The sequence below is a fragment of the Schistocerca nitens genome, chromosome 9, assembly GCF_023898315.1.
Source record: "Schistocerca nitens isolate TAMUIC-IGC-003100 chromosome 9, iqSchNite1.1, whole genome shotgun sequence".
NCBI lineage: Eukaryota > Metazoa > Arthropoda > Insecta > Orthoptera > Acrididae > Schistocerca > Schistocerca nitens.
Window position 1 is genome coordinate 330,041,166 of NC_064622.1, and position 27,442 is coordinate 330,068,607.

Consider the following 27,442-nt stretch of genomic DNA (forward strand, 5'->3'; position numbering starts at 1 on the left):
TTTGAATCCTTCTTACCAATGCCAGCTGTTCTGAATTGCACACTTCAGGACTATCCCTACAACATATCCTTCATTCCCATAAGACCCTGGCCTCAACCTTGGCTAATCCCTATTCTCCACGTACCTATCCCCTTCCATGCTCCCACTCTAGCACTGCACAAGCCTTTGGCCTTTGATTGTCAATGCACCTACAGTTTTTGCCCTTCTCTGTTTCTCTCCTCTCTTCTCCCATCCCCTTCTCTATTTCTCTCCCATCCCCTCCCCTTCTCTGTTTCTCTCCTGGCCCCTCCCCTTCTCCCTTTTTGGCCGTATATATATGAAATATACGAGGGCGGTTCAGAAAGTAACCTCCGATTGGTCACAGTGCGGGTTGTGGGGGGAGTAGCGACGCCATCTGTGCGTTCACGCACTCAACAGGTCAGTCGGCATCAAGCCGTGGTCGAGTGAACATCGTACCTGCGCTAGTTTAGTTTTTGTGGCAGTTTGAAATGTGTGCTGCAATAGAAAACCCCGCCAAATGTGAAGTGCGTGCTGTCATAAAAACAGCCAAAGGATATTCTGCAGCAGCTATTCATCATGAGCTTTGTGCCGTGTACGGACCAAGAGTTATGAGTGAAGGAGTTGTCCGTGAATGGGTACGTTTATTTAAAAGTGGACGAGAAAACGTTCATGATGAAGAGAGGAGTGGTAGACCATCATTGGTGACTGACGAACTCGTTCAGACAGTTGATGCAAAAGTTCGTGAAAATCGACGTTTCTCAATGTCGGAGTTGTCTACTGGTTTTCCACAGATTTCTAAGACTCTCTTGTACGAGATAGTGACAGCAAGATTGGATTACCGTAAGTTCTGTGCACGATGGGTGCCCAAAATTCTTACCGACCACCACAAAACTCAAAGAATGGCCTCTGCACTAGACTTTCTGTCACGTTATGAGGACGAAGGAGAACCATTGTTAAACAGAATCGTGACCGGTGACGAAACCTGGATTAAGTACGTGAACCCTGAGACAAAAGAACAATCAAAGATGTGGGCACATTCAAATTCGCCTACCAAACCAAGAAAAGCCTCGCAAGATTTTTCTGCCAGAAAACTGATGGCAATGGTGTTTTGGGATGCCAAAGGGGTGTTGTTGGTTGAATTCATGGAACGTGGTACGACCATTAATCAAGACGTGTACTGTGAAACAATAAAAAAGTTACAATGGGCTATACAGAACAAACGCCGTGGTATGCTGACTTCCGGTATCGTTTTTTTGCACGATAACGCCCGTCCTCACTCTACTCGCAGAACAACGGCCCTTCTTGAGTCCTTCAAGTGGGACGTTATCAACCATCCACCTTACAGCCCAGACCTGGCGCCAAGTGATTATCACCTCTTCATGCATTTGAAGAAATGGCTCGGGTCACAGCGGTTTGATGACGACGAAAAGCTCAAAGATGCGGTCACAGGCTGGCTCCAGGCACAAGCGGGTGATTTTTATGCAGAAGGAATTTCAAAGCTTGTGAAGAGATACGATAAGTGCCTCAATCGCTATGGAGACTATGTAGAAAAATAGTGCAAAGATGTAGTTGTAAGATGTATATATTAAAATATTTTTATTTATGTTGGTGTATTTTTTTAAATCAACCGGAGGTTACTTTCTGAACGGCCCTCGTATTTGTGTATCTGGTTGTACATTAGCTTCATGTATAGTGTTCTGCAATATTACTTGACATTAGCAGTTGCATTTCAGACTTCATTTAGCTGTGTTAGTTGTATTGATATGTAGTTTTTACGTATGTACATATGAACTGTAACATTTAAACTGGCAACCTCAATCGCCGTAAATTGATATTTTGGAGCAGCTGGGTCAGTTTCAGGACCTGCAGTATGATACATAATTTGTCTGCAATTATACTTCCATTGTATGCATCTATTCTGCAGTGAAATGCTGTTGTACAAGTGGCTGAAAGTAGTTGAATGCCTAAGTCGTGTTGTTCAATTACCTGTATCCATTAATTTGATAATAACCTCTGTCATTTTTACTTATCACTAATTTGGAACCTACTATTGTTTCACAGTACTCAGCTAATCTGAATAAGATATTTGTGAATATCAACAAAAATGTACCAGTGAAGTTTCGGCTGAATCCTCACGTCACAGATCTGTACGTACGCGCTCTCCCAGTGTATGTAAGCTCCAATGACCAGCAGCATGTAGTTGTGCGATGCTTAACTCATGTGGCATCTGACACTCAGGAAGGAAAAGGTAACATGACTAGTAGTCTTCTCATGCATAAACTAGCATAGCTGATAAGTTGATTGTATTTCTGGCTCACAAAGGATTACAAATTTAGAAAATTGTATCTAGTATTTAAGATTTATTCACCGAACCTAAATATGTGAAGAAAAATTAATAAAAAGATCAAATATTCTACAAATAATTATGCACCCTAACCAACCTTGAAAAGATTGGTTTTCACTTTTTTCTAGTAACAATTGATGTCTTTCTTAAAGGATTGAGCTGGTTTATTCTCTTTTTATACACAGCTTAAGTTCGTCACTGGCTTTGAACAATATATTATGAGCTGTGGGACAGCAGCTATATATGTGTGGGTGTCTACTAATAAACTGCGCATTAAAATTTTAATATAAAGCGGTTGTAAAAGCTGTGATAACAGTTTGTGTACATATACCTTGTTAGATAAGAAAATGGTTACATATCTTACAATTCAAGACAGGTACCACAGTGTTCGTTAGTCATGGTCCTCACCCATCTAGCCCCTTCACTGTTCCCATTCCAGCACTACACAGCCCTCTATTCCACCAACCAATGCACCCAGTCTTTTACTTCTCCCCTTTTCCGCTTAACCCCTCCCCCCGCCCCCCTTCCCCTCTGGACTGCACCTAGCTGTCCCACCCTCTCTCTACCTCAGCCCTGCATGCTCCCCAACAGCACTTCACTGCCACCACCCCTACCCTGCTATCCCTCCCCCTTCCTGCCCCAGCCTCCTCCTTATCCCCTCCCCCCTCCCAGTTGCCTCTCCCATCATGCTGCTGCTCGTAGTGTGGCTTCAGCTGCCAGAGGCTGTGTGTGTGTGTGTGTGTGTGTGTGTGTGTGTGTGTGTGTGTGTGTGTGTCATCTATTTTTGATGAAGGCCTTGTTGGCTAACTTCTATAAGATTTACTCATTAAAATATGATCCAAACTTGTTTCACATTTGGATGTAATTGTCGGTAGCCTTCACTTCATGTAGCAGATACGAGTTGAGAGCAGTATTAGATGTCATTACCCACCATACAATCACTTTTAGAAATTTTGATTGCTTCTCTTCTTTACTTTACAACCCTGTTCAAACCAGTGGTGGGAATTATGTTAATTTATAAAACCATTAATGTGGAGAACAGCTTTATCGAACCACGGAGCATTTTCAAACTATTGTTGTCAGAACTTGTGTCAGCACATTATCATGTCCCCAAATACCATTCTGCAGTCACACTCTCCAAGTGTACGTTCCTGTGCATAATAAGTGTTTTGACCATTAAACATTTTAATCGTACAGAGAGCTCGGATCTAGGTGGTGGTGTAGTTAAGACACATCTACCCCGTGTTCAGAAGGAGAGGGGTTTAAATCACCATCCAGTCATCTAAAAGTATGAGACATCATCAGTGGGAAGTTAAACTATAATCTTTATCTTTCTAATGTTTAGAGACCTGCTTTGCCTGTTGCCTTGCATATCAGTTGTGAACCAATTCCATATTTCCATCAGACTGAAGAGCCAATGGATGGGCACATACATGTGAGCCCTACATTGAAACCATATTGGATACTTGGTGTTCCAGTTGCTGATGCTTTCATGATGCATTTCATTTCTTCCCTTCACTACACACTACCACTTCTGCACAGCAACACTGAATTACAGGCTTCATAGCTTACTACAATTTGTGTTCCCTCCAGAGCTGTCAAGTATCTAGCCATCTTACTTCTGCAGAGAAATTAGAAAATCCTGCATCAACTAAAAGTGGTTTAGATTGCAGTAATAATAAATGAACTATGAACTGTTGTGGTGGTTGTTTTTTTCTTTTCTCTTCTTCTTGGCATTCACTTAACAACTGAGGGCAGTGGTGTTTTGTAGAGTTGTCTGTGGTAACACTGTGGAAATCAGTGTGGGATGTATGATGAATGTATTTGATGGGACAGAGTGACGAAATTTGGCATTAATGGACTAAGGCAGCAGATGACAAACATGAGTGGCTTTGCTAACAGCACATCACATCACCACCCTGCAATACCTTCCTGGGCTTTTGGCTGTATCAGTCGGGCTGTAGATGACAGATGAGTCCCAATTTCAGTTGGCAAGAGCTGATTCTATGGTTTGAGTGTGGCATAGACCCCATGAAGCCATGGACCCAAGTTGTCAACAAAGCACTGTGCAAGCTGGTGGTGACCCCATAATATTGTGAATGGAATGGAATGGTCTGGTCTGGGTCCTCTGGTCCAACAGAACCGATCATTGACTGGAAATGGTTGTGTTCTGCTACTTGGAGACTCATGGATTCATGTTCCCAAACAACGATGCAATTTTTTGTGGGTGACAGTGTACCATGTCACTGATTTGAAGAACATTCTGGACAGTCTGAGTGATTGATTTGGCCAACCGAATTGCCCGACATGAATCCCATCACATATTTATGGCACTTAATCGAGAGGGCAGTACGTGCACAAAATCCTGCACTGACAACACTTTCACAATTATGGATGGGTATAGAGGCAACATGGCTCAATATTTCCGTAGGGGCTTCCAAGGACTTGCTGAGTCCATGCCATGTCAAGTTGCTGCACTATGTCAGGCAAAGGAGGTCTGACACAATACTAAGAGGTATCCCATAACTTTTGTCACCTCAGTGTATGTGAAAGTATGACAATATTTACTGAACTCGAGCAACAATGAGTATATGTTCCCGTAGCTAAAGCTTAATTGCCCTCTCCAATGGAAATGTAACATGAGTGGGACACAAATGACAACCAAAAGAATGATGAGCATATGCTTACTGTGCTCATAAATGATGTAATTATGATAGACACAAGCCAACTATTTCCCAGGTATTGAAAATTATTCTGAATAAATTTCTCAACTAGAAAAACAAAACATTCTGTCATAAAAGGATACCAGTGACAATGAGTCTAACAAATTGAATTTAGGAAGTTTTAATGTGATTTTAAAAGAAATAGAGTTATTGTAGTAGCCACCAGAAAGATCGCGGGAGGCGCACATTGGCACGGCGCGTCACGGGCAGTAGTTGTTGCAAGTAGAGTCCCGTCCACCAGAGGGCACGCGAGAATTCGGACGCGACCTCTGCCGGTGTAACAACAAGAACAACAACAACTCCGGCAGCACGGGCCGTGCCCAGTGAGTTAACATCGGGCATGCCTAGGACACAGTCCCGGTCTACGCTAAGTGAAGTGCGACGTAACGTGAACAGTGTTACTACACAATTGGCGATGAGTAGGGTCGTTCTTTCGCGTGTTGCGTCGTTGTTCCGGTTTCGCAGCTTCTCCACAGCATGGAGGATTTGGTGCGGGTTTTGGTGGCGCAGCAGACGGAGCTCATGGCCACCATGAAACAAGTGCTTCCGGCGTTGCTCTCCACGCCGTCTGCTCCGGCGCAGTTCCCCCCTCCCTTTCCCCCGTATGACGAGACGGCGGAGGATTGGGATGCATATGAACATCGCCTTTGGCAGCATTTCCAGGCGTTTCATGTTGCCGATGCGGAGGTATGTCGTGCTCTCTTCTTGTCTTGGATATCTCCCTCGCTGTATCAAGTTTTGCGGCAGCTAGCGCCATTGCAGGAACCCTCGTCCTTGTCTTTTGACGCATTGTGTTCATTGCTGTCTTCCTATTATCGCCGCCGCACGCGTGTAGTGGCGGCTAGGGTCGAGTTCTATCAATGCAAGAAACAGCCCCATCAGTCTTACCGGGCGTGGGCCGCTACCCTGCACGGTCTTAGTCGCAAGTGTCATTTTGTCACGGAGCAGTCGCGAGAGTCGTATGCCCACGTTATGGTACGCGACGTCATTGTTCGTTCGGCCCCTGATAGGGAGGTCTGGCAACGGGCCCTGCAGTTAGAAGACCCTTCCCTCGAGGAAGTCCTGTCCATTGCTCAATCGTATGAAGTCTCTCACGCAGCAGGTCAACAGCTGGAAGCGTGGTGCGACGTCGCGGAGGTTCAGGGCGGCGCGGCCGCGTCCACTGTGTCCGGGGTGGACGACGTGCGGCTGTACAATCCGGCCGTTACGGCCGCTCCCGCACGGCGCGTAAACAGAATTCCGGCCGCCGGCCCCTGTTGCCGTCCTTTGCGTCGTGCTATATACATCATGATCGGTCAGAGTGCCCCCGGCGTTGGGCCGTTTGTCGCAAATGTAATAAAAAAGGTCACATTGCTAAATTTTGCCGCTCAGCCTCGAAAGAATCGAAGGAAGCAAGTACAGAGGACATGGACGTTGACATTCAGGAAGTTTCATCGGGCCAGGCTCCCGACGCATCGGCACGCAAACTCTTTATCGAGGTGTCGGTTCGGTCGCGCCGGTTACAACTGCAAGTAGATACGGGCGCGGCAGTTTCGTTGTTGAATGCACAAACTTATTCCGACCTTGGATCGCCCCCGTTGGCGCCAGTTTACCGGCGTCTATGCGGTTATGGTAAACAGTTCATTCCCCTACTGGGTCAATTCACTACCGACGTGACTTACAAATCAGTCACTCGGCCTATTACTTTTATTGTTGTCAGTGATGCGAGCTCCGCTAACCTTTTTGGCCTGGATGCCTTTCAAGCTTTCGGTTTTTCTATTGCTGACACCATACAGTTGGTCTCTGAAGACGTTCCCTATCACTCATTGGACTCTTTGATCTCAGACTTTCCAGATATTTTTGAGGAGGGCCTGGGGCGTGTTTCCGATTTTGAAGCTCACTTAACTTTGAAGGCATTGGCTCGCCCGCGTTTTCTCCATGTGAGACAGATCCCCTTGGCTCTCCGCCCTCAGGTAAAGGAAGAGCTAGACCGGCTGACAGCCCTAGGGGTCGTTCTTCCCATTTCTTCCAGTTAGTGGGCTTCGCCCCTCGTTATTGTCAAGAAGCCCTCGGGAAACTTACGTTTTTGTGGCGATTTCAAGGCCACCATTAATTCCCAATTGGTGGTGGACACCTATTCTTTGCCTCGTGCTGATGAATTGTTCTCCGCCGTAGCGGGAGGCCAATATTTTTCGAAAATCGATCCGTCGGAGGCTTATCATCAGGTACCACTTGATGAGGACTCCAAACGGCTGGCGGTCGTCAACACCCCGTTTGGCCTTTACCAATACCAGCGGTTGGCTTTTGGAATATCCAGTGCCCCGGCGATATTCCAGCGTTATCTTGAGCATGTCACGTCGACAATCCCTCATTGTATTCATTACCTGGATGACATAATTGTCACAGGCCGCAGCACGAAGGAACACTTGCACAACCTTCGCACCCTCTTTCTCAAATTCAGGTCTGTGGGCTTGCGTTGCAACCAGCATAAGTCAACCTTCTTCCAACCGTCCATTGAGTATGTGGGCTACACCATATCTCGGCATGGCATCCAGCCACTAGGAAGTTTGGTCCAAGGTATCGTCAACCTTCCTCGGCCCACTTCGCTGAAAGAGTTACAAGCTTTTTTAGGCAAGATAGCCTATTACCACCGGTTCATTCCCAGGGCTTCCACTATAGCCCACCCCCTGTACTGCCTTCTGCACAAGGGTGTTCCTTTTGATTGGTCGCCTGCATGCGAGCGAGCGTTCACCTCGTTGAAGGGCCTCCTCACTTCAGCCCCTTGTTTGGCTACTTTTGATCCCCATAAGCCGTTGGTCCTGTCTACAGATGCTTCGCAGTATGGGGTGGGGGCGGTCCTGGCCCATCGCAACGCAGATGGTTCCGAGCAACCACTGGCGTTTGCGTCTAAAACGCTTAGTCCCACGCAGGCCCATTACTCCCAGGTGGAAAAAGAGGCTTTGGCCATTGTCTACGCTGTTACCAAGTTTCACCCTTTCTTGTATGGCACGAAGTTTCAGTTAATCACTGACCATAAGCCGTTAATATCGTTATTTGGCCCCGCCTCTCAGATTCCAGATAGGGCGGCCCACAGACTACAGCGCTGGGCCTTGTTCCTCTCTAAGTACCATTATGACATTCATTTTCGCCCTACAGGACAGCATGCCAACGCCGACGCTCTTTCCCGTCTTCCGGTGGGCCCGGATCCTACGTTCAATCGAGAGGAGATTATGTGTTTTCATTTGGATGTGGCGTCCCGCCAAGCAGTTCATGGCTTCCCGATCACTAGTTCTCGAGTCACCAGGGAAACGGAGGCTGACCCGGTTCTCCGGCAAGTAGTTCGCCTCATTCAGCAGGGGTGGTCCTCCCGCCCTCCGAGCCGGACCTCGGACCCTCTTCGTAATTATTTTCTTCTACGAGACCGCCTCTCGGTCTTGGAAGGAGTTCTCCTTCTGGATACCGATGATACAGCTCCTCGCGTGGTTGTTCCTGCAGGTTTACGAAGGGAGGTCCTCATGTTATTACATGCGGGGCACTGGGGTGTTTCCCGTACTAAAACCTTGGCTCGCAGACATGTGTACTGGCCCGGTATTGACAGAGAAATCGAGCACTTAGTGGCTGCCTGTATCCAGTGTGTGAGCCAACAAGCATCTCCCAGGGCAGCGTTCTCTTCATGGCCGCCGGCAACCCAAGCATGGGAACGTGTTCACATCGATTTTGCGGGCCCGTTTCTCAATGGCTTTTGGCCATTGTCATTGATGCTTATTCCCGATTCCCATATGTGGTTTGCTGCTCCTCAACCATTTCAGAAGTTGCAATCCAGGCACTAGCAAAAATCTTTTCTGTGGAAGGTCTGTCAATCACCCTGGTCTCAGACAATGGACCGCAGTTTTATTTCGCAGACCTTCCAGGATTTTTGTAGGCGCTTCGGTATTTGGCACGTTTGCTCTCTCCCCTTCCATCCACAATCGAATGGGGAAGCCGAGCGCATGGTGCGCACATTTAAGACGCAGATGAAAAAGTATGTGCACGAATTTCCTGCAGAGGAAGCCTTGACATTTTTCTTGATGGCATACCGGACCACACCAATGGGCGAACGCAGCCCCGCAGAGCTCCTCCATGGGCGTCAACCTAGGACTCTGCTGCACCTCCTCCGGCCTGGTCCTCGCCAGTCTTCACAAAACGGAGTACCTGGCTTTCCACAGGGTATGTCGGTCTGGGCCCGTGGATTTGGTCGCAATCCACGTTGGATACCGGCGGTGGTCCTGCACCGAAATTGCCGCCGGCTCTATACCTTGCAGGTGGGGGATCGGGTGATACGTCGTCACCAAAATCAGCTACATCCACGTTGGGGCACCCACCCTCCGACCTCTCGGACACCGGCTTCCCCATTGCCGGCACCTGTATTGGTTTCACAGGGGACGTTACCTCCTCTCCCCGCTGTGACTCTGCCACCCTGCGATGGTTCTCAGCCTTGGCAGCCTCCAGTAGCTCCAGCACCGGCATCGACATCATTCGAGATGCCCCAGCGAGAGCCGGCCCCCCTAGCAGGCCCGGTTTCTCAAGGGGCTAGTTCACCTGTGGTCATCCCTTCCCCTTCGTCCCCGCCACTCTTGCCCCTCCCGAGGTGGAACAGGATCCGGAGTTCAACAGCTTGTCACCCGTTCTGTCCCGAGCTCCGGTTGTGGGACGACGGGGGCCTCTTCGTGTGGGTCACTTCCAGCCGTATTCGAAGGTTCCGGCTCGAGGGTTGGCGGATCCCCTCGACTCCGGCCATCCAATGGATGTGGAGGTCATCGCTCCTGCCCGACGCTCCACCTTCCGACGCAGTGGATCACAGTAGCTTCACCCCCCGAAGGAGGAGGACTGTAGTAGCCACCAGGAAGATCGCGGGAGGCGCACATTGGCACGGCGCGTCACGGGCGGTAGTTGCCGCAAGTAGAGTCCCGTCCACCAGAGGGCACGCGAGAATTCGGACGCGACCTCTGCCGGCGTAACAACAAGAACAACAACAGTTATAGTTAGAACAAAAAAGATCTATAACTGTTACTGTAACTTCAGAATATTGCCATCAAAATTTCTAATTTTATTTACATAGCATACTCAAAATGCGTAATATGGCATAAGACATGACAAACACTCATGCTGAAACACTCACCTTGTTGACAAAAAACCGTAGGGCAATATTTTCTCCATGCTTACTGCATATGAGAAATTGTGCTGTTGCCTAAATGCCATATGACTCCAAAAATACACAACCTAAGAAAATTTTTCCCCATTCATCTATCACAATAAATTAACACAACAGAAATATGATTTAGGATACTTTGCTACTCACCAGACCTACCTCTCTCTCTCTCTCTCTCTCTCCCTCTCTCTCTCTCTCTCTCTCTCTCTCTCTCTGTGTGTGTGTGTGTGTGTGTGTGTGTGTGTGTGTGTGTGTGTGTCTGCCTCTCTAATTCATATTGTAGTTTTTCCATTGTGGGTTTTCCAGTGTTCAAAAACACAACAAAACTTACTAACAACTACTGCATAATCGTACTTGAAGTCGGCTTTCCAGTTGCGTCTGCATGCTATGCAAAAAAAAAAATTATCCGGAAACTGAATACATTACAAATAGACAAAAGGAACTATCCCAAATCCAACTAACAAAATAATTCCACACCTTCCAATAGAAAATACTCATGTCAACTACAACCTCCACACACAGTGTGCATGCCTACACCTTAAATAAATATGACTGTGCACCTGTGCATGTCACAATAAATGAAAAGAAAACAAAACAAACTTAAACTACAAGCTACACACACACGAGCGCACACAGTAGAAAAAAGGCTACATACCAAAAAATTATATATAAAGTAAGTTTCTTCTGAAATGCATGAGCAAGCAATTAATCTTACAACTACAGCTAAAACTAACCTAACCTAGGACATCTTTCAGACACCATAATTACAAACATAACAAAACATGTGCACATGGGATGTCTTACTTCTACATAAATAACTGTAATTCACATCACACGATTTTTCTTTCACCCAGGTGAACAGCACATCTCTGACTTCATGTTAACAGTTGGATATCATCCCTGGTTTTTTCACTCAGCTGCCTCCTTCTCTATGTGGTGCTTTATTTACAGCATCCTCTCTTTTGGCTGTTGACATAGTAGTATTGGGCAGACACTCAGTAATTTCTGTCAATAGAAATGCATGCTTATCTCAGATCATCACCTCACCAGGGGAGAAACCAGTGGCTTTACTCCTAATGCTGTTGTAATGTCAACCCACTTTATGTGCAATGAACTGTCATCATTCCTGCCTAGCTGCTTGTATCTCTTGGCTGGATGGCAAACATGTACTTGAACATGTTTTTGCAGTAATGTGGCATACAATCTTTCCACATGTTTTTAAATGAACTGTGTAAGAATGTGCAACAAATAGTACTATGAATTCAGTTAAAATCAATAATTTTGTACTTTGCTTCAGGTAATTTTTGAAGCATGTTACAAATCTTAATGGCAGTGTAGCAAAAAGTTATATGGCTAGTACTTGGCTTCCGATTAATAAATCAACAATCTCTTCACAGCAGCTAAAAAGATATTCTCAATGAACCTGAACCAGACTAGTGGTTGGGAGGCTAGGGAGGTTTCCTTTAGATGGGCCATAAACAGGTTGGCATAGGAGGGTGCCTTGTGGGTGCCCACGGTTGTGCCACTCCAAGAATCATCTACAAAGGACGACTCCCCCTTGTCATCCAGTATCGCCCCGGACTGGAACAACTTTGCTAGGTCTTTGATGATAGTAACCATTTCCTTCACTGACTCCCCTTTATCTCCTGAGTACCTACCCATTATTGTTGATGGCACCTCCCTGTACACCCGTATCCCTCATGCCCATGGCCTTGCTGCTATTGAACACTTCCTCTCCAAACATCCTTCAGAATCCAAACACACCACCTTATTCGTTACACACCTTACCAACTATATCCTGACCCAAAATTACTTTTCCTTTGAAGGGAAAGCTTACAAACAAATCTGCAGAATAGCCCTGCGCACCCACGTGGTACCCTCCTATGCCAACATGTTTAGGGGCCATTTAGAGGAAACCTTGCTTGCCTCCCAAAACGCCCAACCTCTAGAATGTTCGACACTCTTTGATGATATCTTCATGATCTGGATGTAGAACTAAAATAATCTGTGGACATTTCTTCATAAATGCAGCACCTTTTCTCCCATTTGCTTCACATGGTCCTCCTCTATCCAACCTGTCACTTTCCTGGAAGTTGACCTCCACCTCGCTGATGGCTCCATCCATACCTCTGTCCACATTAGGCCCACTAACCGCCAACAGTAACTGCATTTAAATAGCTCCCACCTCTTCCACACCAAAAAATCCCTCACCTGCCTGTAGAGTATGTATCTGCAGTGATGACAGGCAGTACCCCCCAAATCTATCCCACAAACAGATTTCCTGTGCCATTCCTCACACACCCTCAATCCTCCCACAACCCCCAAGGAGCACCCCCTCGTCACCCAGTGTCACCGTAAACAGGAACAATTTAAGCATATCTTTTGCCGAGGCTTTGATTATCTCTCATCATACCCTGAAATGAGGGACATCCCACCCAATATACTTCCCACCCCTATTCCACTTCCACTCTGAACCCTGAGGCAGACCAAGATGCAAGACTGTACAGTCCACCCATTCAGAACCTTCTATTCCAGCTTATTGTACCCCATCAGAGGCTGGGGCCACCTGTAAAGCAGCTGTGCCATATAACAACATAAGCGAGTGTGTTTATATTCTACAAGAACTTTCGTAAAACATATATAATTTTAATTGCATAAGGATAAGTCAGTAACAAGTTTTGAACTCAAGTATGAATACCCAATGTATTACACCATTTACTTTCAAAATAAAAAAATCAAATACGGTTTTGAAAATAAGTTTGTGATGGTTTTCAGCAGGGAGACAATTTTAGAATAAATATACTTTTTCAAATGTAATCAGGTTTACACTTCATTAAAATATTAGATACTGACTAATAAAGTAATGGCCATAAGTTCATGAAATTGTAGTGTGCAAAATATGGGAGTGTATTGAGTTGTAAAATAAAGGTGTCTTGGTCTGGTACACTAGGATTTTGACCTGTTATCTGACAATACCATCTATCTAGTTTATCACCTCTGTAAAATATTTGTCCAGTTTGGAAAGTACAGTTTCACTTGTTGCCCTCTGTATCAGTTATAGCTGTATAAATTTCAAACACACAGCCACAATACCAAATATATATTTCATTCCACGTCTAGAGGCTTGAAGGACCCTGAAAATATCCACAGCCAGTAACACTGCTTTACAAGAAATAATACTGTGCATCTCTCATTGGCGGGATACCACATTCCACCCTGTCATATTTCTCATATGCAGCCAGCTGTCTGTGCACTCTTCTTAACAAATATGTACATACTCATTGTGTTATAACCTTTAATCACCAATAATTGCGTGGATATTCAAACACACTCACTTAGAAACAATAGCTCGTTACATGATAACAACTCAGTATCTCTTGTTTGACTGCCGTGCCGTGACATGCGGCCGGCGCCGTTCGTAGCTAGGTGGCGCTCCAGTGCTCAGCCGAGTTGCGGAGCGCCTCTATCGCCGTTTGCGCATACTGTTGTGGCGGCACTGTTAAATGTCGTGGCACTGTCACAACACTTTTCCCCCTTTGAAAAAAAAAAAAAAAAAAAACAAAAAACACTCACTTCCTTGGAGACATGTACAGTGCGGAGACATCCATGGCCTCTTGTGAGGCCCCGAGAAGATCCCGCGGAGAGACACGAGAGTATGGTCGAAAATGTCCAGGACAGAAACTCGTGTGTGGAACGTGCCTCTGGACGAGATGATGGGTGAAAACCCCGGAGCAGCATCCATGGGTGTCATGGACCTGGGGGTGTGCTCCAGCGAGATGGGTCCCAGAGAAGGCGGCATCGCGACTGGGGCCGGTTCCGGCGTACTCGGAAGCGGTAGCGACGTCGGCTGCATCAACACATACGGTAGAGGGGCAGCAGCGACAGGACTGGCTTCTCGGGCTGGTGGAGGCGAAGGAAGGGGCGGTGGCACCGGTGTGGCCACCACTCGTCGGCGCATCTGGTCGTAATGGCGAACAACCATGCCATCGTCCGTACGTATTTCACAAAGCCGGCGGCCCCGGAGAGCCTTGACCACCCATGGAATCCATGTAGGGGGAGGTCCATACCCTTATGCCCACACGTCGGCGCCCACCAAGTATTTTCCCACACTAGGGGACACAGCACAGGGCCTGACAGGGTGAAGCAGGTGCAGTAGAGTGCACGGTTGGCGGCCATGCAAGAGTTCAGCGGGGCTGCGATCACCCAGAGGCTTGAAGCGATAAGAACTCAGAAATTGCAGCAGAGCATCATCTGTGGAAAAATCACTAAGGAATTTTTTCATCTGGCTTTTGAAAGCGTGGACAAGGTGCTCGACCTCCCCATTCGATTGCGGATGGAAGGGCGGTGCTGTAACATGATGAATCCCTTGTCCAGTACAAAAATCACGGAAGGCCTGCGAAGAGAACTGAGGGTCATTGTCCGTGACGATCGTGGATGGAAGACCTAGCGCAAAGATTTTGGACAAAGCCAGCGTCATCGCCTCAGTGGTGGGCGACAGACATCGAACAACAACCGAAACTTCGAGAAGGCGTCAATCAACAGTAGCCAATAAGTACCGAGGAAGGGGCCGGCAGAGTCAGCGTGCACCCATTCCCATGGCTGCGCCGGATCAGGCCACGGAGAGGGCATCGTACGAGGTGCAGCCAGTTGTTCAGCACACTGACCACACGCAGCAACCATGTGGGCGATGTCCGAATCAATACCGGGCCAATAAACGTGCCTGCGGGCCAGGGACTTAGTCCGAGAAATACCCCAATGGCCTTCATGCAACAGTTTGAGAACATCTTTGCGAAGAGAGGCTGGCACCACGACCCGTGGAGATGCACCATCCGTGGCCAGAACAACACCACCATCACAAACAGACAGATGAAGGCGCAAGGCATGGTAGTTGCGAAGGGGATCCGATGCCCAGCCCTTGGTCCTGTCTGGCCAACCTCGTTGAACAAAACTGATCACCTGACGCAGGACCGGGTCCCGCGCAGTAGCCGACGCGACCTGTGAACCTGTAAGTGGAAAACCCTCGACCGCACGACGTTCTTCCTCATCAATGTGGAAACAGAGTAGTTCATCACGATCGAAAACCGGGTCGGGGTCCATCGGCAATCGCGACAATGCATCAGTATTGGCGTGCTGGGCCGTGGGGCGATAGTGAATCTCATAGTGAAAACGAGACAAGTATAAGGCCCAACGTTGCAGGCGGTGAGCTGCCTTATCCGGAAGCGACGCCGATGGGCTGAACAGAGAGACCAGCGGCTTGTGGTCGGTGATGAGGTGAAACTTAGAACCATACAAAAAAATGCTGAACTTTTTTAGAGCATAAATGATAGCGAGCGCCTCCTTTTCGATTTGAGAGTAATGCCGTTGCGCATCGTTGAGGGTCTTGGAAGCATAGGCGATGGGTCGTTCCGACCCATCCTCATACCGATGGGCGAGAACAGCCCCTAGGCCATACTGTGACGCGTCAGTCGCCAGAACCAAGTGCTGACCCGACCCGGACGGAATGTGGCAAGACAAGGCGCCGACTGCAAATGAGCCTTCAGGTGGACAAAAGCCTGCTCACACTCGTCGGACCAACAGAAAGGTACGTTTTTGCATAACAGCTGATGCAGAGGATGAGCTACCGCCACCGCGGATGGAATGAATTTGTGATAATAAGCAATCTTGCCTAGAAACGCCTGAAGTTCTTTGACCGTAGACGGCCGGGGTGGAGCGTTAATGGCCGCAACGTGCTGACGTAGAGGACATATACCCTCACGGGACAAGTGGAAACCAAGATACACAGTGGAGGGTTGGAAGAACGGTGACTTGTCCAGATTGCACCTCAACCCAGCCGAATGCAAAACCCGAAACAGTGAACACAAATTGCGAAGGTGCTCCTCAGTGGAGGCCCCCGTGACAACAATGTCATCCAGATTTATGCAGCCGGGAACGGAAGCCGTGAGCTGTTCCAAAAACCGCTGAAAAATGGCCGGCACGCTAGCGACGCCAAATGGTAACCGCTGGTTCCGATACAACCCACAAGGAGTGTTGATGACGAGAAATTCCTTGGAAGAAGCATCCAATGGCAACTGATGGTACGCCTCCGATAAGTCAAGTTCGGAAAAGCATTGGCCTCCAGCGAGCTTGGTAAATAACTCCTCAGGACCGGGAAGAGGATAAGTGTCAATGAGGCTCTGAGTGTTGACAGTGGCTTTAAAATCACCACACAATCGCAGACTCCCGTTTGGTTTAGAAACCACCACGATTGGCGATGCCCATTCGCTGGAGGTAACAGGAAGGAGAATCCCTGAAGCTGTTAACCTGTCTATCTCAGCCTTGACAGGTGCACGCAATGCCACCGGAATAGGGCGTGCCCGGAAAAACTTAGGGCGAGCTGTAGGTTTAAGAGTAATGAGGGCCTCAAAATCCTTGGCACAACCCAGACCAGCAGAGAACACGGACGAAAATTCAGAACACAATCCCTCCAGCTGTTGATACGGAATATCCTCAGATATGAGGTGCACATCATCATCAATGGAGAACCCGAACAACTGGAAAGCATCATAACTGAACAGGTTTTCAGTGCCCGCATGATCCACCACATAAAACGTGAGGGGCCTAACAACAGACTTGTAGGCAGTGGAAGCATCAAATTGGCCAATGATAGGAATTTTCTGTTTATTATAAGTTCTCAGATTTCGCGTAACTGGAGACAAGGGAGGGGAGCCCAACTCCAAATACGTGCGAGAATTAATGAGAGTTACTGCAGAGCCAGTGTCCACTTGCATGCGAATGTCTTTATCCAGAACACGAACAGTAACAAACAACTTATTTGTTTCAGAAAGCACACAGTTAACATCCATGTCCGAAGCCTCGTCCTCGTCGACAGGAACTTTAGGGGACTGACACACAGAAGCAATGTGGCCTTTTTTCCTACATGAATTACACGTGGCCCAACGTTTTGAACACGCGGCCCTGTCATGCTGTACGAAACAACGTGGACAAGAAGGAAGTGCGGAATGAACCTGCTTCTGTGGTTGCTGTTTTCGCTGCAAGCGTTGCAGCCCAACGCGACGTTGTTTACGCGAGTGAACCGCCGCCACATCTTCGTTCTCCTGTGAAACAGGCAAATTGTCCGTGTCGAAAGTTGACTGTACAGCGCCTACATCACACCACGCGTCTATTTGCGCGCCAGCAACGTGAGACACTCCAAAGGATTGAGCGATGCTTAGAACTTCCGACAACGACGGGTTTGGCAGTTGTAGGGCACGTTGCCGAACTTCTTTATCAGGAGAAAGCCGTGGAATAGCATCGCTAACCATTGAATCAGCATAAGACTCATGATGAGTGTCTGTGACAAACTGACATTTCCTACTCAGACCGTGTAGTTCCGCCACCCAAGCCCGGTAAGATTGATGGGGCTGTTTACGACATCGGTAGAACGCCATGCGGGCGGCAATGACGTGGGTGTTTTTTCGGTAATAGTTAGACAATAAGTCACACATTTCTTGGAAGGACAGAGACACAGGTTCCCGCAGAGGGGCTAACTGAGATAGCAGCTGATAGATCCGTGGGGAAATCCAAGATAGAAATAACGACTTACACATAGGAGCGTCGACTACGCCGAAAGCCAAGAAGTGTTGCCGCAAACGCTACTCATAATCCTCCCAATCTTCAGCGGCCTCGTCGTAAGGAGGGAACGGAGGCGGAGAAGAGAAAGACAGACGATGAGTAAGCAACGTCGACAACGCCTGAATAGCAGCCGTCAGCTGTGTTTGTTGTTCAATGAGCACTTGCATAAGCTGTTCCATGTCTGCCCCATCACGAACACACAAATCCACAACGCAGTGAAAATATCTGACCTTGTCACCAAAAAGTGTTATAACCTTTAATCACCAATAATTGCGTGGATATTCAAACACACTCACTTAGAAACAATAGCTCGTTACATGATAACAACTCAGTATCTCTTGTTCGACTGCCATGCCGTGACATGCGGCCGGCGCCGTTCGTAGCTAGGTGGCGCTCCCACGCTCAGCCGAGTTGCGGAGCGCCTCTATCGCCGTTTGCGCGTACTGTTGTGGCGGCACTGTTAAATGTCGTGGCGCTGTCACAACACATTGAGTATGTGTATGCACTTCTTGGTGAGCATTGCTCAGATGAATATAATCCTAGAACTTCCACCTGGTCATCCCGAAAGACTCCAGTGCTCTGTTTGCTTAATTTGCCTCCTATAATAATCCCATTAAGAATTTTGTAAAAAAGGCAACTTCTCATACCTCTTGCTATACAATTTAGGAATTTAATCTTTACAAGTTTCAGCATAGGCTCTCCATTCTGCAATCAGTACATATCACACGTATTTCCTTTTCTTCATCTACTCCCTTTATATAAAGTAGATGTAACTTGTCAGCAGCTTTCTTCTGATATTTGTCTACTTCCTCCACCGGTGGTCTAGTTAAAACATCCTTGACACTATTCTTACTCCCCTATACTGGATTGTGTAGTCAAATTGTTGCAGAAATACCACACACAGCATTAGGCACCTGTTCAGCACCTTACATTACTGTAGGTGGCTGAGAGCTTTTCAGTCAGAGAGTGCTAATACCTTTCCTGCCTTAAGATAATTTTTTGAAAGCAAAACACAATTGCCATCAGCTCCTCAGAGATACCACAACCACAGTCATGTTTGAATATTATGTTGTTAGCAAATGCCATACTTCACTGCTCTCTTTGCTCATCTCCAATCTTCTTGTGGAATAGTTTTGCTACTTCATCATTAATTAGCTCAGAGCCCTTATGCAAACTTACCACTTTAAACCCTAGAACAGATGGGTGGAGACGGGTCTGACTGACAGTGTGTTTCATTTATGTTCCAGAATAAGTAAAATATAAATTTTCAGCAGCAGTGTCAAAAATACTTCTTTTAATGCTTATTAGTATTTAAATTTTCCATACTGTTCTTAACAAAAAAAAAAAATTGTATTCCTCCAAAAATCTGAAAACCAAAATAAGCAGTAATTTAAAAACATTCTTGAATGTTTAAAAAATTCACTGTTGAGAGTTCACATCCTTAATGTTATGACTTCAGGATTGTCACACACAATATTGCACATCTAGTAAATAATACAATCTAATAAAAAAGGATTTTCATTCGTTGCGATATACATGTTACTGATTTGATTTGTATGTCCTTCACAATCTTCACATAACATTATAGATTGAATGGGACAGTCACAGCCACCTTCCACATCTTTTACAAGAATATTTTGTTTGATTGACTTTATATTCATAACAGTCAACTCATTTGCCTTCTGGAAAAGCTTACTTCTCAGTAGTAATCCCAGACAACCATGCTGCCCTGTGCCACATGTGGTTTTATCAGTTCCTAACCTAACTGCTTGAGAAGCAGTCTTCTTGAAATATCCAATCCTGTGTTTGCTTTGTATACTAAAAGTGCTTTTATATCAGCAATGTTCATGACATGAAACATTCACAATTGCTGCCGTCTTGTTTGTCTTCCAACATTATATTATGAATACATCTCATCAACTTCATCCAGTCCACTTGTTGTTGATTTATAGAGTGTAATAATCCGTAGCTTCTTCAAATTATCTGTTCCTTCATCATTTTTATTGTTGGTATACATTGATGATAGCAAAAGTACACATTTATTTTTCTTTAGCACATATTACACCAATGCAAAATTGTTGCTAAATCCAAATATGGATAGATGTATTTCTCTTTTCTGGTGAGGCAAGAATTCCAAAGGAATTTCTCTTTTATTTTTGTACAGTGTTCAAACAAGTGTAACCTTACAATCTGTGAAAAGTTTTCTAGCAAGAGTGCAGCTTGTGAACCAATTGTAAAGGGTAATATTCCTTCCTGTACCCTTCACTGGCTCTTCGAGTCTGAGCACGTTATCATCAGCTGTGTTAGTCACTTGGAAGATACCTGCAGGTTGTAGTCCCATGTGTACTTCCAAATTTTGTACATAGTATATTTTTGCATCATCCATGATAAATATTTTGATCCATACTTTCCAGGTTTCGAAGGAATGTACACTGATCAACCAGAACATGATGACCATCTCCTTAATAGCTGGTATGTCCGTCTTTGGCACAGATAACAGCAGTGACATGTCATGGCATGGAAGTAGTGAGCTCTTGGTAGGTTGCTGCAAGGAGTTGGCACTACATCTGTACACACAAGGTACCTAATCCCCATAAATTTCGCAAAGGGGGGCAGTAAGCTGTGACACCACATTCAGTCACATCCCAGATGTGTCCGATCGGGTTCAGACCTGGTGAGTTGGGGGGCCAGTACATCAACTGGAACTCGCCAGTGTGTCCCTCAAACTACTCCATCACACTCCTGGCCTAGTGACATGGTGTATTATCTTGTTGAAAAATGCCACTGCTATCGGTAAACATGATAGTCATGAAGGGGTGTACGTGGTCTGCAACCAGTGTACAGTACACCTTGCTATCATGGTGCCTTGCATGAGCTCCACTGGACCTGTGGTTGCTCCATGACTGTTCCCCAGAGCATAATGGAACCAGCTTGTCTACATCCCACAATATAAGTGTCAATGAGCTGTTCCCAGGAAGACAACAGATTTGCACCCTCCTGTCAGCATAATAAAGGAGGTATTGGACTTCATCAAATCATGCAATGCTCTGCCACTGCGCCAATGTTCAGTGCTGAAGGTCATGTGCTAATTTCAGTAGTAATTGTCAATATCATTGGTGTTAATGTTGCCACATGCATAGGTTGTTGGCTGCAGAGGCCCATTGTTTGGGATGTTTGGTGCAGTTTCTGTTCAACGCACTTGTACTCCCGCCCAGCATTGAAGTTTGTTGTTAGTCCCACCACAGTTCACTGCCTGTCCCGTTTTACATTCTTCCCAGCCTATGATGTCTAACATCTGTAATGGGGGATGACCATCCAATCCCATGACATATGGACATGGTTTCACATCTGCCTAGGTCTGGGAGACCCAGCCTGTCCATTCATGGGTTAACTTCAGTTTTTAGATTTTGGATTACTCATTGGGATAATTAGACCAATAACAAGCCCCATATGTAAGGTCCCCTCGCTCTTTCAACTAATAAAATAGTTTCAAAGTTGTGATCAAGAGAGTTGGCTAAATATGTTATCTAGTAAAAAATCTGACTCCAGAACATGGCTAAAAGGTGGCTGCAATCCTTTTGGGCAACTTGAATGTAGAATCATTGAATTTTTACTGAATATCTTCACAATAGTTGAAAACTATGAAACATTGCAGCATTTACAAATAAAATTAATAAAATCACGTTGTTCATCTTCTCTTCAGGTATTAGGCAGGAATTGCCTGTTACAGTACCCATCTCTGTCGGGGTCTTCCTCTGTCTCTTCTCCCTTAGCACTTATAATTTCTTGCCTTTAAGGGAAGTCTCTCACTCTCCATTCTTTGTAGGTGTTTGTTGCACTTTCTTCTGTAATCTAGAATTTTATGATTGAGGCTAAAGATTTGCAGTTCGTCTCTAATATCTTGATTTCTTAGCCTGTCTTCTCTTGTGTAATCTTTAACACCTCTAAGGAATTTCATTTCTTGTGCCTTATTCCGGCTTTCTTGCTTCTTGGTAATCACCAAGGTCTCACTTCCATAGAGCAGTTTGGGAGCTGCTACAGTTTTGTTAAATTTAATTTGAGAGTCTTTCCTGATTTTGTTTTTTAGATTCAATAGTTAACTTAAATAAATGAAACTGACAACCATTAATGATTGAAAATTGCACAAAATTAATTTTATTAAGTAGAATTGAAATCATATGCAAATGATGACCACACAGTAGAAGAGGTAAAACACTGGTTTTGACGTGAACAGTGCATCAGCAAAGTTCATAAATGTGTGCACTGAAGCTAGCAGTATGTCCATCTAGACACAGCAAACTCCCATATGTAGTTATCATACAGGGGTGCTGAACTCAAAGTCCACAAGAGCCTTAATTTTAAGAAAATGAGAAACTAATATTCAGTATCTGGTATTATGATTATTGAATTGCAGCAATAAAACTGTCTGATATCTACTTAGTTTCTCATTAACACTAATAGTTTGTGAAAAAATAGTTTGATGGTCTTTAGTTCACTGCAGCACATTGTAACACGCTGCAAAAATTCGTATTTCAGCTCAGTTCAGAGTCTTAATGTCCATCGAAAGTTAAAAGTTCTCACAGCCACAAACAGCCATCACTCGCAAATGATGAAATACAACAAGTTCAATGCATTGAGCACGGTTCAAAGGTTTTCGCGCTTGATACAGTGAACACATTGCCAGAATCTATCTTTTGCAGCGCTGAGGCTAAGCTGCTATTAAGAATGCCCTGTGACTACCAAGCTGAAACTGAGTACGTGTGGCACTGGTGCATCTTGCTCATATAGTGTCGCTGATATTACCATCATGGTCATTACAACTAAAATCACTTTCATGACCATCTTTCAAATTTTGTACAACTTTAAAACACAACCCTCTTTCTTGCTCCCATTCCCTGCCTTCAAACAATATTCTAAGTCTATTGGCTCTTTCGTTATTAATGAAATACATATTGTTCACTATTTACAACTTTAGAAAATGTGCTTATAAATTATGTAGTCCTTTTATTCTGAATCTCTTCTGGTGGACTTTCACATGTTGCCTTCAGAATTTACAGTATACTCATTGTATTTTTAATGACAGTTTAAACAATTTTAATATTACCATCGTAAACACTGAAAATTGTAGTATCACTAAGACAGAAAGCAGGTAATGGATATGCCTACACTGTTATGTTACACCACAGAGTAAAAAAGGGCATGAAATTATAATTTTTCTTAAGTTCACACTAGCACAGTCACGGGCGACACCAGGCAGGCTATGCAGCAGCAAGAAACAATCATCACTGTAAGTTAATTGTGTACATACATGAGCACACATATATTGACACCAACGGCCAGGCACAAGTTGCACAGTCAGAGAGAGAGAGAGAGAGAGAGAGAGAGAGAGAGAGAGAGAGAGAGAGAGAGAGGGGCAACAAGCACTACTTCAGGCGTAATGACAGCTTTTGTTGACTTGAAAATGCAGTTAAGAGTCTTAACAAATTGTTAAGCAGACACAGCAGAACTGGAATCATTGACCACTACTAAGAAAGCGGGCCACATTCGGTCCAACAGGGCCTCTTGCCATTACATCTTACCTGTCTCCATAAATACCACAGTTCTCCAGCTCTGAATTGAGATGGTCATTAGGATCGATGATGTTCATACCGAAACACTCGATTCAGTGAGTACTGTGGTATAGTGACAACCATGTATTAAATGTTCCAACACTTCTAGTGCACATACTGCTTGCTACTCCAGCATCCAAGTAACCATGACCTGCCTCTCATGGGACTTCACACTGGTCACCACCGCCTACCACATCACAATGGGGAGACTGAGGATCTTCCAACAGCAGTACATCTCATCATGCTTGTCACACTGTCATCTTCATATACATCACTGCTGGGAGAGGGACATCTGGTGCCTCTGTTTCTGATGGTTGGTGCAGGCATTTCAGAGTGCAAGAACTTACCTTTACAGTGGGGTCAGGATCAGTGGACTACCAACTTCCGACAGTGCGGTGTATCCCGATGGGTTGTCAAGGTCATAGTCATGGAGCACTTACTCGTGTTATGCATTTGCGAACCTTCAACATTGCAGCGCGTCAGCAGTCATTGGTTAATATATTAACAAACTAGAAACCCGCCTCGACTGCGAAAAAAGCACCTAGTGTTTACCTAGGTTTCGGCGTAGATAACTACACCTTCTTCAGAACAATGAAACCCACAAGTGCCTAAGAAGACCTTTGTCAATGATTAAAAGAACACCATGGCTATACATTTATAAATGAAAAGCCATGGTGTTCTTTTAATCATTGACAAAGGTCTTCTTAGGCACTTGTGGGTTTTATTGTTCTGAAGAAGGTGTAGTTATCTACACCAAAACCTAAGTAAACACTAGGTGCTTTTTTTTGCAGTCGAGGCGGGTTTCTAGTTTTTTAATATATTATGCATTTGCCTTTAAACTCCCAGATAGCAGTCCACAGTAATTTGGGCGAATTGCTGGTGTAGTAGCCTTGGTGGCCAGCCAGCCGAGCCAGCAACAGGAGTCAGTGGAATTCGACTGTGACACTGGCACAAGGCATCAGCTGAGGCTGACAAGAAGGCACAGAACTGTAACTCTGAATGAATAAATGTTAATTTGCTAAACATGTTTTATTAGCACCAAAAGATGCTCAATAGGTCCACAACACCATCCTGACAACATAAAGATGTCTCCACTCAGTGCCCCTACAGTACTGACTTCATAATATGTGTTATTCTGGAGGTTTACTTATTCTAGTTTAATTCGTTTAAGTGCAAAATTGTTTATCGCATTTAGCATTAAAACTATTTAGTATACCGTATTTACTCGAATCTAAGCCGCACTTTTTTTCCGGTTTTTGTAATCCAAAAAGCTGCCTGCGGCTTAGAATCGAATGCAAAGTAAGCGGAAGTTCTGAAAAATGTTGGTAGGTGCCGCCACAACTAACTTCTGCCGTCGAATATATGTAATGCTACACAGGCATGTTTTGCAGGCACAATGATAAATACTGGCGACTAAACCTCTGCGTCGGTAAACGAATTAAAAAAAAAAGAAAAGAAAAAGGTGGAAGACAAGCTTTTTTCTCCGCCCCGAGTCTCGGCCACTGCATTTTCATACATTATACAACGAAGTAAATACAAATTCCGTATTGTTTATCTTCAAATGTACCAGCATTTCAATGTGTTACGAAAATCCGACTGGCAAGACCAGTGATCTCTATACTACTTACTGGTATGGACATCACTGGGCAAGACTGTTCGGGATGTTTGTCAAAATGGACAACACTACGTTCTGAATTTTTTCCTACCGGTGAGAATAATACGAATATAAACATTTTGCCATGTATTATTTCGTGTTTGCTGCTATCTCATTTAAATCCTGTTTGCCTAATAAACTACGAAACTAGAGTGAGACAACAACAAACGCGGAAGAATATACATATCATGTCATGTTTATATCCGTATTATTCTTATGCCCAATAGTGATACAGTCAGAAATGAAGCACGGCAATTGACTAGATTTTTAAAGCTAAGATGACTCTAATTTCTGTGCAGAATGTAATGTACTAAAGAGACGTCTGCAATGATTTTCAAACGGAGAAAAATTTTCGCTAAACTCTTGTTCAGAACATCTTCTATCATACGCAGTCTATTATTTAGCTCTTGTTGATCATTATCAAAGAAAGCAGCAGTGTAAGTAACAACAAATAGCAGTCTCTTGCCATTGTTTCGCTAATTATACGATTTCTCTCTGTCTCTCTCTCTCTCTCTCTCTCTCTCTCTCTCTCTCTCTCTCTCAAGTGGCGGTAGCGCGCACAAAAGCAAGCCATGCCGCGAGCGGTGACAGGAAATAAACACTCATTACATAATGGAGACAAATAATGCATGACACAGTACAATAATGCATTTTCAGCTTAGAGTGACGTTAACACCTATAACAAAAAGAACGGCACTTATCAGATCAAAGAAAAATAAGCAATCAATTCAAACCAGACGAAGCACGAGAAAAAGGAAGGGTACCCGTATAAATATGGACGGAGCGCCTGACGCATAGTAATGGCTACCTGGTAAAGCTTAACTGCTAAGCTTACGGCTCTAACCAAACTACTGTAGCTGTATCGTCATTCATTCGACCTGAATTGTGTCTCCTGTTACAATGGACCAATTTTGTATCGATTTGGAGGTGCGGCCTAAAACTTTTCTCTCCCCTTGAATTTCGAGTCTCAAATTTCAGGTGCGGCTTAGATTCGGGAAAAATGTTTTTCCTTGATTTCAAATCTCATTTTTCAAGTGCGGCTTAGATTCGAGTAAATACGGTACTGAAGCATGGCACTGAGGGGTTTTATTGTAAACATGTATGTTTCATTTGCTACAGTTTGTAGCAAATCAGATTGTCACACAATTAATTTGTTAAGGAAATTGTCATGGATGATGGTTATTAACACTGTTATAACTTGTGTAATTTTTGGTGTATGAAGAATCTCTAGGCAGCAACTAAAATGCTCAGTTTGGTAGATTTGATATTAAATAACATTACTAGATCATGTGACTTTAAATATACAGTATTTTTGTGTAGAGATCCTCAGCAAAAAATGTTTACAGACTCAAATGGACCCTATTTTGAAAGGGATTAAACTAAGTGAACGTTTGTACTAAGTACACAAATTTTTGTAGCGTCAGTCTCATTTTGTTTGTGGCAGACCTTGCACCCAACATTTTTTGACAATTTAAGAAACTGTCTTTAAGTAGTTGCTCACCCATTTCCACCAAGTTTCATGGTTTTTACTAAACATGTTATAGTGTACACAATTAAATGCCAAAAACAGCTGTCTGCCAATATACTGTGAAGAATAGTTCCATAGTAATATGGCCAATCTCATTTGCTTTGTGTACAGTTAGCAGACACCACATGAGGCAGATGAAAAATAAAAGAGAATTAAAAACAATACAAATAAATGGGCTACCACATAGAGTGGAAGTGACAAAATTAAGAGGTGGTTTACTAGAATTGGACACAAATAATATAGAGGAAGCTGCCTGGCTTAAGGTACTGAGGATGGTAGGGAGTCACTTTCATTTATATTTTAGTTTCATTTTTTCAACTTTTATCACAGTGTTTAAGCAGGCAGTTACATGGAGATCTTTATTAGCTTTGTGGAATTACTGGTAACTGCACTACAATCCAACTTCAATTTTTGATCATTGCACTTTGTGTGTCTTCCTTAGTTAAGTTCTAAAAATTTTCACCTTCCGTCTGTCACTTGTAAGACGTAACTGTTTCCACATTCTTTCACATCTGTAATTCCAGTCAGAGAATCAAGTAATTTTGTTGTTCAGCAAACTTGACGCTGTATTTTTATTTCTGTTGTATATTATTCACAATTGACTAAATGCATTGTTGTGGCCCTTTATTGGTCATATTTATTACTTGAAGTTGACAGGTAATTTTTTTCTTATTCATCACTTTTGTAGCTGTTATTTGCAAAGAATGTTATTTTTAGTTTCTGTGTGCACTGTGTATTGAACCGGGAACCTAGAAATGACAGAGAGGCATCATCCTGCTGTAGCCCTCAGTGCTTCACAACCCCAC

The 27,442-nt window shown here is 44.6% G+C and overlaps 1 protein-coding gene across 1 annotated transcript in view; it reads left to right on the forward strand.

Annotated features, from left to right (window-relative positions):
* LOC126203601 (cellular tumor antigen p53-like) overlaps positions 1–27,442 on the forward strand; it is a 95,531-nt gene that overhangs the window by 29,798 nt on the left and 38,291 nt on the right. Inside the window, exon 4 of the mRNA XM_049937967.1 lies at positions 2,062–2,248. Within this exon, the coding sequence (XP_049793924.1) occupies positions 2,062–2,248 (187 nt within the window). The remainder of the gene's footprint in view (positions 1–2,061; positions 2,249–27,442) is intronic.